At 48.1% G+C, this 12,715-nt stretch overlaps 1 protein-coding gene across 1 annotated transcript in view; it reads left to right on the top strand.

The window, feature by feature from the left end:
• Window positions 1-12,715, top strand: part of DPYSL3 (dihydropyrimidinase like 3) — a 124,113-nt gene that overhangs the window by 91,915 nt on the left and 19,483 nt on the right. The window contains exons 4-8 of the mRNA XM_019661429.1: window positions 1,030-1,155; window positions 1,331-1,392; window positions 2,288-2,368; window positions 6,602-6,670; window positions 10,521-10,641. Coding sequence (XP_019516974.1) covers window positions 1,030-1,155; window positions 1,331-1,392; window positions 2,288-2,368; window positions 6,602-6,670; window positions 10,521-10,641 — 459 coding nt within the window. The remainder of the gene's footprint in view (window positions 1-1,029; window positions 1,156-1,330; window positions 1,393-2,287; window positions 2,369-6,601; window positions 6,671-10,520; window positions 10,642-12,715) is intronic.

The following is a 12,715-nucleotide window of genomic DNA, read 5'->3' as shown; positions in this document are numbered from 1 at the left end:
GTGTGTGTGTGTGTGTGTGTGTGTGTCCTCTTAGTACATGAGTTAGGTTCCCATTGCCTCCTGAGATTCTTCTGTTCTCTGCTTCTTTCTATGTTTTAATTGTCAGATATTTCACCCCCCACCCCCCATAGACGTGGAACTGTTACCAACGAGCAGCCTCCAGGCACATGTTGGGAGTGCGGGGGAGGAGAGGGCTCTGGGCCGGAGGGGTGGGGTCACTTCCGGAGGAGGAGTTTTCCTTTCCGTCCCCTCCTCACCCCACAAACTCTGCCCAGTCCTTCCTGCTACAGAATGTGAGACTAACCCCCTTCCTTCTTTCTTCTATCTCCTTTCACACTGGGCATCGGAACTGGGGTGGAAAGTTGAACGGCTTTCACCCCCACTTCCCTTCCGAAGGGCCTGGGTCACTCCGTGGATGACACAGGCTGTGGGAAGGGTAGTTGGGAAAAGCTGTCCTCAGCTGAACCACTCTGGGTAAGAAAGTTCTCAAATTACACCCCGCTTTTGGCTTGGACCACTGTGGGCTGAGTGTCCCTGATGGTTGGAGACCAAAATTATCCTCCATTTTCCAAAATGACTCTCTGTTCCCAGTCCCACCTTTTTCCGTCAATTGCTGTATTAATAATTTGTTTTGGGCGAAACATTAAATGGCTCTTTCCTGATGACCTTCATGACTTAGATATTTAAGTGCAAGGTGACACTTGACATCTGCCCATTAGGCCTGTTCATTCTCCAAGGACAGAGCCTATCTCAGGCCTCCTCTCTTCATTAAATCTGGAATGGCACCAATCCCAGGAGACCCATTCATAGTGACTAAATAAGTGCCAGACCTGGTGCTACGAGCTCCGCGTGCGTCATCTCATCTAACGTGTCCAGCCACCCCATGAAGCAGGGCATTGTTCTTTTTCCATTGTACTGATGAGGAAACCGAGGCTCGAGAGGTTCAGTAGTCCAGGCTTGCTGGACGAGCATGTGGTGCCACCTCCAGTGTGTGGACACAGCCAGAGTGCAGCAGTGATTCTCAGTGACATCTGCTGCCTCAAACAGCATCGATGCTTATTGACTTCTGCTGGGGAGTGCTGGAGCAGGGAGGCAAGAAAGAGGCGCAGAAGCCCATTCTCGATGACATCACGCAGGCATTGTTGCTTTTACAGGGTGAGGAGGGACTAGGAAAAAGCTCTTAGCGAAGGAGAAGCATCCGCTTGGTGTTGGATGGGGGAGCCTGTAATGCACTCAGGCCCCGCGGGCGATGGAAGTGAGCACCGAGAATGCAAAGCGGTCATGATAATGCTGTCTTCTTCCTCTTTCCCCTCCCTTCCCTCTCTTGCAGGGGTTAACTCCTTCATGGTTTACATGGCCTATAAGGATTTGTATCAAGTGTCCAACACAGAGGTAACAACCCACTGCTCTGTGGTTTGGGGTATCTGGATGGGTTCCCTATTGCTGCCGATGACCTTGGCTCTTTCAACATGAGTCAGTGTGGGAGGCCGATGGCCGGAGTGCTTCTTGAAGCCCTTGCAGTCCACGCTACATTTTCAGTAAGGTAACGGGTAGGGTGCCCGTGGCAAGGCTGACAGGGAGCTAGAATTTCCACTGGCAGCAGCTTTCTCAGAACAAGAGGAAGGGCATGCCTCAGTCTCCATCTACCCGGCCATCCAAACCCGTGTGAGCTCAGCGAGCATGTGAGGTGTTCGTTCAGCCTTGCGGGATTAAAGAGGCCCTTTTGCTCTGTGGGGGTCATCATCCCAGCATGCCTCTGACTCTCTCTCTAAGAAATCCGTGAGATGTGGTTCTTTCAGACAACTCTCAAGTTTTCAGTGGAACTATGAGAAATCAATTCCCATAGCTCCTGGTTCGCAGGGCAAGGGAGGTCAGCCTGGAAAGGCTAAGACATAGGGGTTTCAGCTTTCGCGTTAGCTCCTGCCTGGCTGTAGTGGCTTTTGGGAGTGCTTGCTGAGAAGGATTCTGGGTTTGTATCTCAGCTCACTGGGAAGTAATTCCATACAAATGTGCGCCCAGGGCAGAGTAGAGGGGTCGAAAGCACTTTAGTGAGTATTCGCCCTGTCTGCCCAGGAGGCACAGTAGGCTTTTTATAGAGACAGTTTCCCAGCATGCCTTTGGACTAGCACTCCCCTTTGGTTGTGCATGTTTAAGTCTGTATTTCTGCCCTAGTCACTTATTTCCCCTGGTTTATCCCAGTCATTGTAGCTCTGGCTCTAGGAACAGCCCTTGTTCGCTGAAAACATTAGTGGCTTGGGAAGGTGACAAAGACTGATTTCTATTTCAGCTGTATGAGATCTTCACCTGTCTGGGAGAGCTGGGAGCCATTGCTCAAGTTCACGCCGAGAACGGCGATATCATTGCCCAGGTAACAGCGTGCCGCCCCCTGAAATGTGCTTTCTGCATGGGCTTCGGTCTGCATCCCATTTGGTTTCTCATTTCTTCACTGTTGCTTGAGCTCTCAGTATGTGCAAGGCATTGGCATAAGTACTCGCCTCAAAACCTGCCTCCAAGGACCCCACAGTCTAGGAGGAGGGAAAAGAGGATATGTGGACAAGTGAGGGACAAAGAAGCTGCTGGAAAACAGGGAGGGATCTGGTTGCTCTGGAAAATCAGAAACGGCTTCCTGGAAGAGGAGGCTTTCAAGTCAGGCCATTGGGAGAGCATTGCTGGTTCTCTTTTGAAAATGAGTCCAAGCTACGTGACACTCTCTGTCCTAAGAGAAACCCAAAGGCAGCATTTCTTAGAAGCCAGAAATTCGAGCCAGGACTATGGAACTCATGGTCTTAGATAATAAAGAATTTAGGTCTGGTGGGGATTAGATGTCCCACTGCTTTCCTAGAAATCATCCTGAGAAACCTGAGGAAAGTGAGGGCCCTGAGGCCCCAGCTGATCATTTGTAAGCAAGCAGAAAGCACTTCTCTCTCCATCTCCAGGCTGCTTAATGGGCTAGTTGCACAGATGTGTTGTAACCAGGGTTTTGTTTTTCTCAGGATTGGCCTCCGCTAGGTGGAGGCTGCCAGAAAAGAGTGTGAGCGCTCATAGTCCATTTGCTAACATTCATAACAAGAAACCATTATTCATTCCTTCAAAGAGCATTTCCTGAGCGCCTTGTGCCAGGCCCTAGGCGGTAGAGGTGAGCCAAGACAGATGCATTCCATAGCTCACAAGCGCTCGGGCTGTGCCTTCGTGTCCGAAGTCATCCAGCACTTGGTGAATGTGGTTGATTGGCAGGAGTGTGGCAACAACACTTAGGCGGCCCCTTGTGTCAGACCCGTGAGCTTCCAATAGCAGGTCCCATTTTGTGAGTGGTTACGGCCATGTGCCAGTCTCTGATAAATGCTCTAGGAGGTTCTCATTTACTCTTCCCCCAATCTTTTAAGGATGGCTGCCAACCGCCCCATTTTACAGATGAGAGCAATGAGGTTCAGCAGGATTAGGTCACAGGTGAGAGGATCACAGCCAATAACGGCGAGAACGAAAGCTTAGTTCCCTAAGGCGATGTGCCTCAGCGGGCATCTCACCCAGAGAAGGGGCATCCAGGCTCTCTCGCCACCATCCGGCTACAGGCCTCCTGGAGAGGCAGCGCCCAGGCGGTGCAGGCCTCCGGCTGGTCGAGCGCGGTCTCGCTAGTGGAGGAGGTGAGCTAAGTGTGGCGTTTCCTCTCCTTTTGACCAAGGAGGTCAATTAGTCAGCCCCCTGAGAGCCTTCTCCCACATCCCCCACATCCTCAGAGATAATGAAATCATTTTCCAAAGAGGGTCCAAATCCCTTGCTCCTGTGGGAGGCTTCCTGATGGTATTAGAGCTGTCACCCCTCCCCTGTCTCCATGTTTTCAGTGCAGCAGCTGGAGGCCCCAGCCCTCTGTCCGGATGCCCAGAAACCAAACTCCCTGCATTCTGGACTCTGTGGAGGCAAACGGGCTCGAACTCAAAGCCGCTTCTCCTTCGCACGGAAGTGTCTCTGGTTTCCCCACCCCCACCCTTCCCTACCTTCGGAAGATCTGTTCTCAGTCAGGAAAAGAATAAGGGCATTTTGGGGCTGGCCGAGTGGCTCAGTTGGTTAAGAGCTTGCTCAAGAGTGCAAGCCCTGAGCAACAGGGTCGCCGGTTCAATTCCCCAGCTGCCACTGAGCTGCCAACAGGTGGCAGGATGGCTCAGCTAAAAAATAAATAAATAAATAAATAAATAAAAGAATTAAGGGCATTTCTCCATTTGGATGAGTTTCTAGCATGTGCTTATTAAATTCAGTTTGAGCTGAAAGATTTTATCACGTTATCCAAATGGAGGCAGCTGCTGTTTCTTACTGTACTTTATGCCAAAGTGACTGAAGGGAAGAGGAAATCTTTTTCTGCGGGTCTCAAGAAGGGACATGTTTTAAAAGTTTCAAGCTGAAGCGACAGTCGGAGAGTACAGCACCCTTATCCATTTATCTCACAGATATTTATTGAGCCCCTACTATGTGTAAAACATCGAAGAAAGAAAATAAGAAGGCCAGGTTCCTTTCCTGATGGAGCAAACCAAAACTGTGCCATGACCCAAGCTGGAATGTAATTACATCAGCGATCAGTGTTTCCAACTGCCCACTGCTCCCCACCCATGTCAGGTGGCATTGATGGGTCTTTACAAGCCATTCTTAATCTTCCAGCTGTAGGGGCACCATGGCTCTTAGAACAGGACTTCCCAGAATGAGCAGTGCAGTGGAATTGCCTGTGGAGTTTAAAGAATGATTCCTAGGATTCTCCTAGGAGGTCAGGAGTAGAGTTCAGACAAGTGCATTATGAACAAGTTCCCCTGGTGATTTGGCTGTGCTTGGGAACCACTGCCCCAGCGAGCTTACCCTTGAGCATGTCGTATAAGACAGAAGATGCTTTAGGCGGAGACCTTAACCCTTGTGTGACTTCAGGAGTCAATTCAGAGTAGAACCTCACCATACTTTGGAAGGAATTTTATTTAGTCCACATTTTCGATAAGTGAAAACAGAATGGAAAATGGAGGTACTGTGCTGGAAAAAATCACCCTCTGACCTTCTGTAGATCTGGGGACAGGGACCATTTTACATCTCATGGTTGCTTATAGGATATGCATCTTTCTACTACTCACTTAAAATTTTATATTATTAGAAACAAAAAAAAAACAGCAATAAAAGTAGTCTTCTTTTCCAGGTGGAAGGAATCCCTTCCTTTCTAAACATCTTATAGTTCCAAAGTGAGACAAAGCATCGTTCAAGTCACTCTTACTCCCTGTCTTACATCACCAGTGTAGAGGTCCCTAGGAAGTGGCCTTTGTGCTTTGAGAGTGAATGCCAGCAACACTGCAGAGATGGTGGCTTAGAATTTGTACCAGTTCCAATTAACCCATGTAGCCAGAAAGCTGGCTAGAAGTCTGAGGAATGCAGCCACCAGCCAGGAGGGGCAGGTCGAATAGAATTTGACCCAAAGACTAACTGAGGTAATGCTGTTTTGAGGCATTATTTTGTCCAGTTAAATTCCAGTCCATTCATTGAAGTCCTAAGTTTAAAACCTAAAAAAGCCTGAGGGGCTTGTTAAAATGCAGATTCCTAGAATTTGACCTCATGTATTCTGATTTGGTATGCATGGATATGCCAGACATCTATATTTCTGCAGTTCAGTTAATTCTACATAGGCGGTTGTGTGGACCAGACTTTGGGACATGTAGCACTACACTGAAGTGAGGGGCCTCGCTGCCTTAATTTAAGTACCTAACTTGGAACCTAACATGAAGCAAATACTAAATAATTTTGTTGAATGAATGGGTTGTTTTTTTTTTTTTTAAGATTTTATTGGGGAATTGGGGAAGTGGAATAGACAAGTTGCTGTCCTTTTGTTCTTCAGTCTAGTTGTGGAGGATGTCACTTCCCTGGCCCATGTTGGTATTATCATTGTGCTCTTCCCGTGTGAGGCAGATTGGTCGCCAGCCATTGGACGGCCACTCATGGTGGCTCACGCTGGCTTCCAGCCACTCACGGCAGCCCACTGCAGCAGGGGCCACAGCCTACGCCATCACTGGTGACTCACGGCAGCCCAGCTCCAGGTCAAGCTGTTGTTCACCATCTTAGCTGTAGAGGGCGCAGCATCACTGGCCCTCATATGGGATCCAAACTGGGGCCCTGCTGCTCAGAGCTGGTGTCTCTTAACCAACTCTTAGCCAGCTCTTAACCAACACACCACTCGGCCTGCCTGAATGAATGGGTTTTAATATGCATGAATGAATTTTAAAAAACAAACAAAAACAAGTTAAGGGAGTATACTTTCAGAGGTGCCTGCATCTGAAAAAAGTCAAGAATAAATGATCTGGTGTGACTTTTAATGTGTAATGTAGAAAAAAACTGATACTCTTTAACAAAGAGACTGTCTTCCTTTCAATAAAAGCAAACCACTCTTCAATGTATTTTTTCTCCTTTTCGTTAAGACTCTACCCTATTTTGCAATTCCAGATATCGAGTGCACACATTTATTTAACATACATGTTTTATTCTTTTTCTCTTGAACACATCTTTCGATTAGAGTAGACCAGCATAATTTTTCCACATCTCAGTTGAGCTCACTTAAAAACTGTTTTCTGTTCTTTTCTCATTGTAGGAGCAGAGCCGGATGTTGGAAGTGGGCATCACTGGCCCAGAAGGTCATGTACTGAGCAGACCAGAGGAGGTACGTGGCAGGGTGATGGGGGCAGGGAGAAGGAGAGAAGTAGTAGAAGTGGAAGCTTTCTTCTTTACCAGCATCTTCCGCAAGACTGTCATTATCACAGTCAGAATCCCAGCGGCTTCCCTTATGGCCTGTCAATCAGTTTACATTTGGAGGGTTTGCGTTCAGACAACCTTTCCTAGGCACATGCACCCACAGTATATGAACAAACAGAAGGTGGTGGGACTCTGTGGATACCGGACAGCAATATCAGAACATTTCTTCCAAAGACCACTTCTGCCTGACCCACCTCCAGGGCCCCTGAGAAAATTAGAAACAATGGAAGGGAAGTGCGGACTTCAGGTCCCTTCTCTCTCTAATGATAACACCAGTTGGAGTGTTCTCTGCAGTTTTTCAGCAGGAGTGGTAACTAAGTCCTCTCTTAATCAGTGTGAATCTCAGAGACATGTCCACTTTTTCCCTTATTCCATATTACATTTTGAGTCCTGCTAACTATTGGCCATGAGGCGAAGAGGCTGAATGGGTTTTTCATAGGCATTATGTCTGTCAATTTGTAAGGTGATGATTGCATCTAGGTATGGAAGGAAGTTTCCCATGTATAAAATGAATACTGATTCGTGACTGTGCTTAGCAGCTGAAGAGCAAATGAAAAGTAACTAGAGATTGATTCCATGTATCTGGGATGTCAGCCACCTCAGCTGCTGGCATGGGGCACAGAGCTGGGAGCTGGCTGGCCATATGGCTGAGAGCATATTGGCATTGGGGGACCAGCCTGGGTCTGGTTCCTGGAGCCCATTCAAGGTCCTCATGACAGCAAGGTGAACCCTGTCCCTGGTGTGTCATTCCAAGCCCCACACTCTGCAACAGGTAGAAGCAGAGATCAGAGCTTGAAATTACTGCATTCCCATGGCCTGTCTCTTTCTGAATATGTTTTTAAAAATTGAAATGTAACACACGTAGAGAAAAGTGTTCCTGTCATGAAGGTACAATGAATTTTCAGAAACTGAATACACTTGTGTAACTAGCACCCAGTTGGAAAAATAGCATGTTATCAGCACCCCAGAAACTCCTTTGTCTAATGATATTTTTGTTACCAATTGAAATAGTTTATGATTTTTGTCTGTTGGTAGGAATGTAAGTTGGTGTAGCTACTATGGGAAACAGTAAGGAGGTTCCTCAAAAAATTATACATAGCACTATCAGCAATTCCACTCCTGGGTGTTTATTTGGAGAAAACAAAAACACTAACTTGAAAAGAAATCTGCACTCTCATGTTCATTGCTGCATTATTTATAATAGCCAGGATATGGAAACAACTTAAGTGCCCATCAATCATCCATAGAGGAATGGATGACAAAAATGTGGTACACACACACACACACACACACTGGAATATTATTCAGCCATAAAAAAAGAATGAAATTCTGCCATTTGTAATAACATGGATGGACCTTGAGGGCATTATGCTATGTGAAATAAGTTAGAGAAGAATCAATACCATAGGATCTCACTTAGGTGTGGAATCTAAAAAAACCAAAACGAAACAAAACAACCCAACCAAGCTCATAGATACAACGAACAGATTGGTGGTTGCCAGAGGCAGGGGGTAGGGAAATTGGATGAAAATTAAACTTTTGTCAAGACGTACAACTTTCTAGTTATAAAATAAATAATAAGTCATGGGGATGTAATGTACAGCCTAGTGACTGTAGTTAATAATATTGTATTTCATATTTGACAGTAGCTAAGAGGGTGGGTCTTAACAGTTCTAATCACAAGAAAAAAATTTGTGATTGTGTGGTAAGGGATGTTAACTAGATTTATAGTGGTGATCATTTCACCATAGGTAACAAATATTGAATCGTTATGCTGTACACCTGAAACTAATACAGGTATTAGTTATATGTCAGTGATACCTCAGTTGTATTATATGTCAGTGATACCTCAATTACAAAATTTTTGTGATGGGGCTACAGTCACCATATTCCAGAAAAAGCCTGTGTCCTTAATGCCAGGTCCCTTCTGTGGACTACTTGCTTTTACCCAGTGCTGTGCTAACTGCATTGTCCCAGTTGTCTTGGCTGCTGCTCTGGGTGGTTGGTGTTATTGGTAAAGAAGCTCAGAGTTCAGGCACGGGCCCATGATGTCTGGAGGATCGGAAAGTAGTTTGCACAGGGCAAGAAGACCAGGGTGACCAGCACTGTTTGGGACACTTCTTAAATGCTGGTCACTGTTGAGATGTGCTGGCAAGATAGATCCTTCAGCAGCAGCCAGGGAATTTCTGAGCAAAGTCTATTTTTGTTCCTTGGTTTGTTTGTTCAACCCTCCCCATCCCCCCTCCTCCACGCTCCCGTCTCCTTTTTAGTAGAAAGCCTCTCGGCTGCAGATCCCAACAACCCTGGAAGCCCTTTTAGTTGAAGTTGGAGAATGATGTAACCTTCCAAAGATAGTCCTGTTGTCAAGGTGCTGAGAAACCTGCAGTGCTGCCAGGGAATGACATCAAAGGGCCTGGGCTGAGGTCAGGGGGCAGCTGGAGTGGTTGGCGCAGTTGTGAAGAGGGAGGTCTGGGCATAGGAACAGCAAGCCCCTCTTTAATTCAAAGCACGCCCAGATACCATCTCCAGCGATGCTGTTCAGAGAGTAGAGCCCAAGGCCCAGAGATGCCACTCCAGCTGTCCGAGTGTTTCAGGAAGGAGACCCCATTCTTCTGTGGTCAGGGGCCTCCAGGGTCTTGTCCACATGGGACAGAGTACAGCTTGGGGGATGCCAGCTTTACCAGCCAGGTTCTTAGCGTCTGTCTGTTGAACCACACTCCCCATGGGCAGTTACTGGTTTGCATTATAGAAGCACGGAGCATCGGCAAGCTATTTTTGGTCTTTTTCAAAGTGTTGGGTGCACAGGCTAACCAGAAGGGCATATCTACCCCAAAAGAAACTGTTAAGGATTCAGTGGACAAACGCTTGTGTCTCTGCTTTGGGCTGAATTGGACTAACTGGGCAGTAACTGTGGGTCGTCACACAGGCTCTCGCAGACTGGTGCCAATAGCCACCCTTGAAGAAACACCGGCCTCATCCCAGCGGTAGGCTGATTGCCTTACAGGGATGAACTCTTCATCCTCACAAGAGCCATGTGTCAGGTCCTGTTAGTATCCCCACTTTGAAGACAAGGAAACTGAAGCTTTGGGAGGTTGTGTAAGGGACCTGAGGTCACCCAGCTTCTAAGGGGCAGAGCCAGAACTCAGACCCGGGCCATTTGAGAACGCCCAAGCTCTCAGGCCCTGCAGTGAAAACTCATTATTTCTTAATCCATCCAAGGGGCTGGTTAGCATCTTGGAAAACATGAATTCTCCATTAGGGTGGGACGGAGGAGATCCCTCACAAAAGCAGTCTTTGTGCCGAGAAGCGCCCGGGAATTGTTAGTCTAAGACGTGCCTGCCGGAATTAACCCATCACTGACCACCTGTGGCCTCAGGAAAGGAATGGAGGACACGTGATAGCTCATGGCCTTTACTGGTTATTGTATACATGCTGGTGTTGGCAATGTGTTAGAATAGGCCACGGCACGACTCCAGCTACGCTGATGCAGTGCTCACTTTCTCTGGGCTTTCCCTGGGCTGTTCTCCTCCGACCTGCATTTCACCGGGGAGTAGCGCAGGCGCTGAGCAGCCTGGTAAAGGGACGCGGCTGGGAAGTGTGAGACCTGAGGTTCCCGTCCAGCGTGTCCGTCTCGGGATCCTCTAGGCTTCTAACCTCTGCACTGCGTTCCCAGCTTCTGGAGGCAGGGGTGTGGCCGCGGTGAGAGGCTCCTGTTCCCGTGGACGCTTGGAGATTCTTTTTTTTTTTCTCTTTTGCAGCTGGAAGCTGAGGCTGTGTTCCGTGCCATCACCATCGCCAGCCAAACCAACTGCCCTCTCTATGTCACGAAGGTCATGAGCAAAAGTGCGGCCGATCTCATCTCACAAGCCAGGAAAAAAGGTGATTCGCGCTCCCAAGATCTTGGGGCCCTAATGTGCCGTGTGGTCCCTCCCCTCCCTGGAGGTCCTGTATACATGGTGCCCGCTTGGCTGATTGTCTTGCCCTGTGGAAAGCTACTCCCCCACATTAGCCCATTCGATTCTTCCCATATCTGCGTGGATAGCGGGAGCCTGGATTTCTCCCATTTGGCAGATGAGTAAACTGAGGCTCAGGGAGGGGAAGTGGTTTGCCTGAGAGGACCCAGCTTGAATCAGTTCTTTGGAGACTTGGTTCATGTTTCTGCCTCCCTTTGATCTTGTATTGTCAGTTCACATTGTCTGAGCTGTACAAATGGACACGTTAGTCAAGATTATATTGGGTGCAGAAGTCAAAGATCCAACTCAAACTGACTTAAACCAACAAAAGTAACGTATTGGCTGAAGGCTTTTCAGGTGTGGCCAGGTGGAGTGGTTTAAACAATGGGATTAGGGCTCTGTCACTTGTTCCTGCTTTGGGTCGGGGTGGCTTCAGTCTGAACAGTGACAAGAATAAAAGCCAAGAGGCACCTGTTGTCCTTCATACTGGGTGTGGGGGTGCGTGGGGGCGGGGGGCGCTAATGAGGAGGTAGAGGACATGTTTTCCAATAGCTCAAGCCCAAGTCCCCAGGAGGACTGTGATGGCCTTGGCTTGGGTCATGGGTGCATCCCTGAACCAGTATCTGCTCTGGCATAATTGATTGGCCAGGGCAAATGGCAGGGTGCAGGGGCAGGGTTACCCCCACAGGTAAGCACAGGCTATTTTAGAAAGGGGTTGAATGAGTCTCGAAAATGTGTCTAGCGGCGTGGCCTTCATGATCCGGGGCTCTGTCCCCACTGCCTTCTGCCTCCCTCCGCTGCTGTTAGCTTGGCTTCATATGCTCACCTTGTGCTAAGCTCAAGTTTACTGTCATTTTGAAGCTTGCTTTTCTGCTTTTCAGTCTTGTGCTTAATAGCAGACTAACGGGCTCACTTATAAACAGCGTGGGGTGGAGAAGCTGGAGGCACAGGGCTCCGTGTTTGCTTGTGGGACAATGATCACTAGGCCGGTTTCTGATCATTACTGCTCTGTACCCGTGGCTGTCCTGGTAGTGGAGAGACCCGTGATGGGTGACTCACCTACCAAACTCGAAACCAGCCCGTAAAACTCCAGATGTGAGTGACTGGGGTGGCTAAAACTAGCCCCAGCTGACTCTGATGGCTGAGTGTTCAGCTGCCTGGCCTTCTGGCAAAGGGGACCCTTCTCTTCTGGGAGGGGAATCTTCCTAATTATCTGGGCACTCTTTGTCACTGGCAGACTCTGGGGCACCTCCTGCCTTGCCCTGCTCACCACAGTGAGCCTGCAGTTTTGTCTCTCAGGTTTTAAATGTCTCAACGTGACATGCACGGTTGATCCACTGGGTATGAGCCATCAGACGAGAACCAGGAAAGCAGCCCAATGTTCCTAACCCATTCTTAGAGAAAAGGAGAGAGAGAGAGAAAAAAACAACAACAAAGAAAAAGAAAAGAATCTAGGGAACAGCCCCACACGTCTTGCCATGATCACCTACTCTACTCACCCTCTCAGACCTTCTGCTGATGGCTTCATCCTGCCTGGGACCCATTCTCAGGATGACCTGGGGGTGTCAGGACAGAGCGTTTCAATTATATGCTGAGTCTCCCTTTAAACTTCATGTAGGAACATTCCTCACCCTTAACCTCCTGGCTCATGATTTGCTGGCAAAGAGAGCTAGTACAGCTGTGTCCCCAGGGTGGAAGGGCAGCATTATTTCTGTGATGAAAAGCTGGCTGTTGAGATCGAAGCCAGTAAACATCTCACGAGCTGTCATTCTCAGGGACAGAGCAGGAAGACAGAGGGTAGCAGGGTTCGATCTTCCTTCCTGCCCAGATTACTCTGTAAGGCTCAGTGAGTTTAATCACCAAGCGCTCTTTAGCAACTAAGCATGGCTGTTCAGAATTAATATTAGGCATCTACAATGTAACAAGGACCAACTGTATGTCCTGCACTGCGATAGAGACAGGCAGACCTCAGAGATTTGACGGCTTTGGTTCCAGACCAC

This window comes from Hipposideros armiger, unplaced genomic scaffold (assembly GCF_001890085.2).
Source record: "Hipposideros armiger isolate ML-2016 unplaced genomic scaffold, ASM189008v1 scaffold_11, whole genome shotgun sequence".
Taxonomy (NCBI): domain Eukaryota; kingdom Metazoa; phylum Chordata; class Mammalia; order Chiroptera; family Hipposideridae; genus Hipposideros; species Hipposideros armiger.
This window is presented reverse-complemented; position numbering and strand designations above follow the sequence as displayed.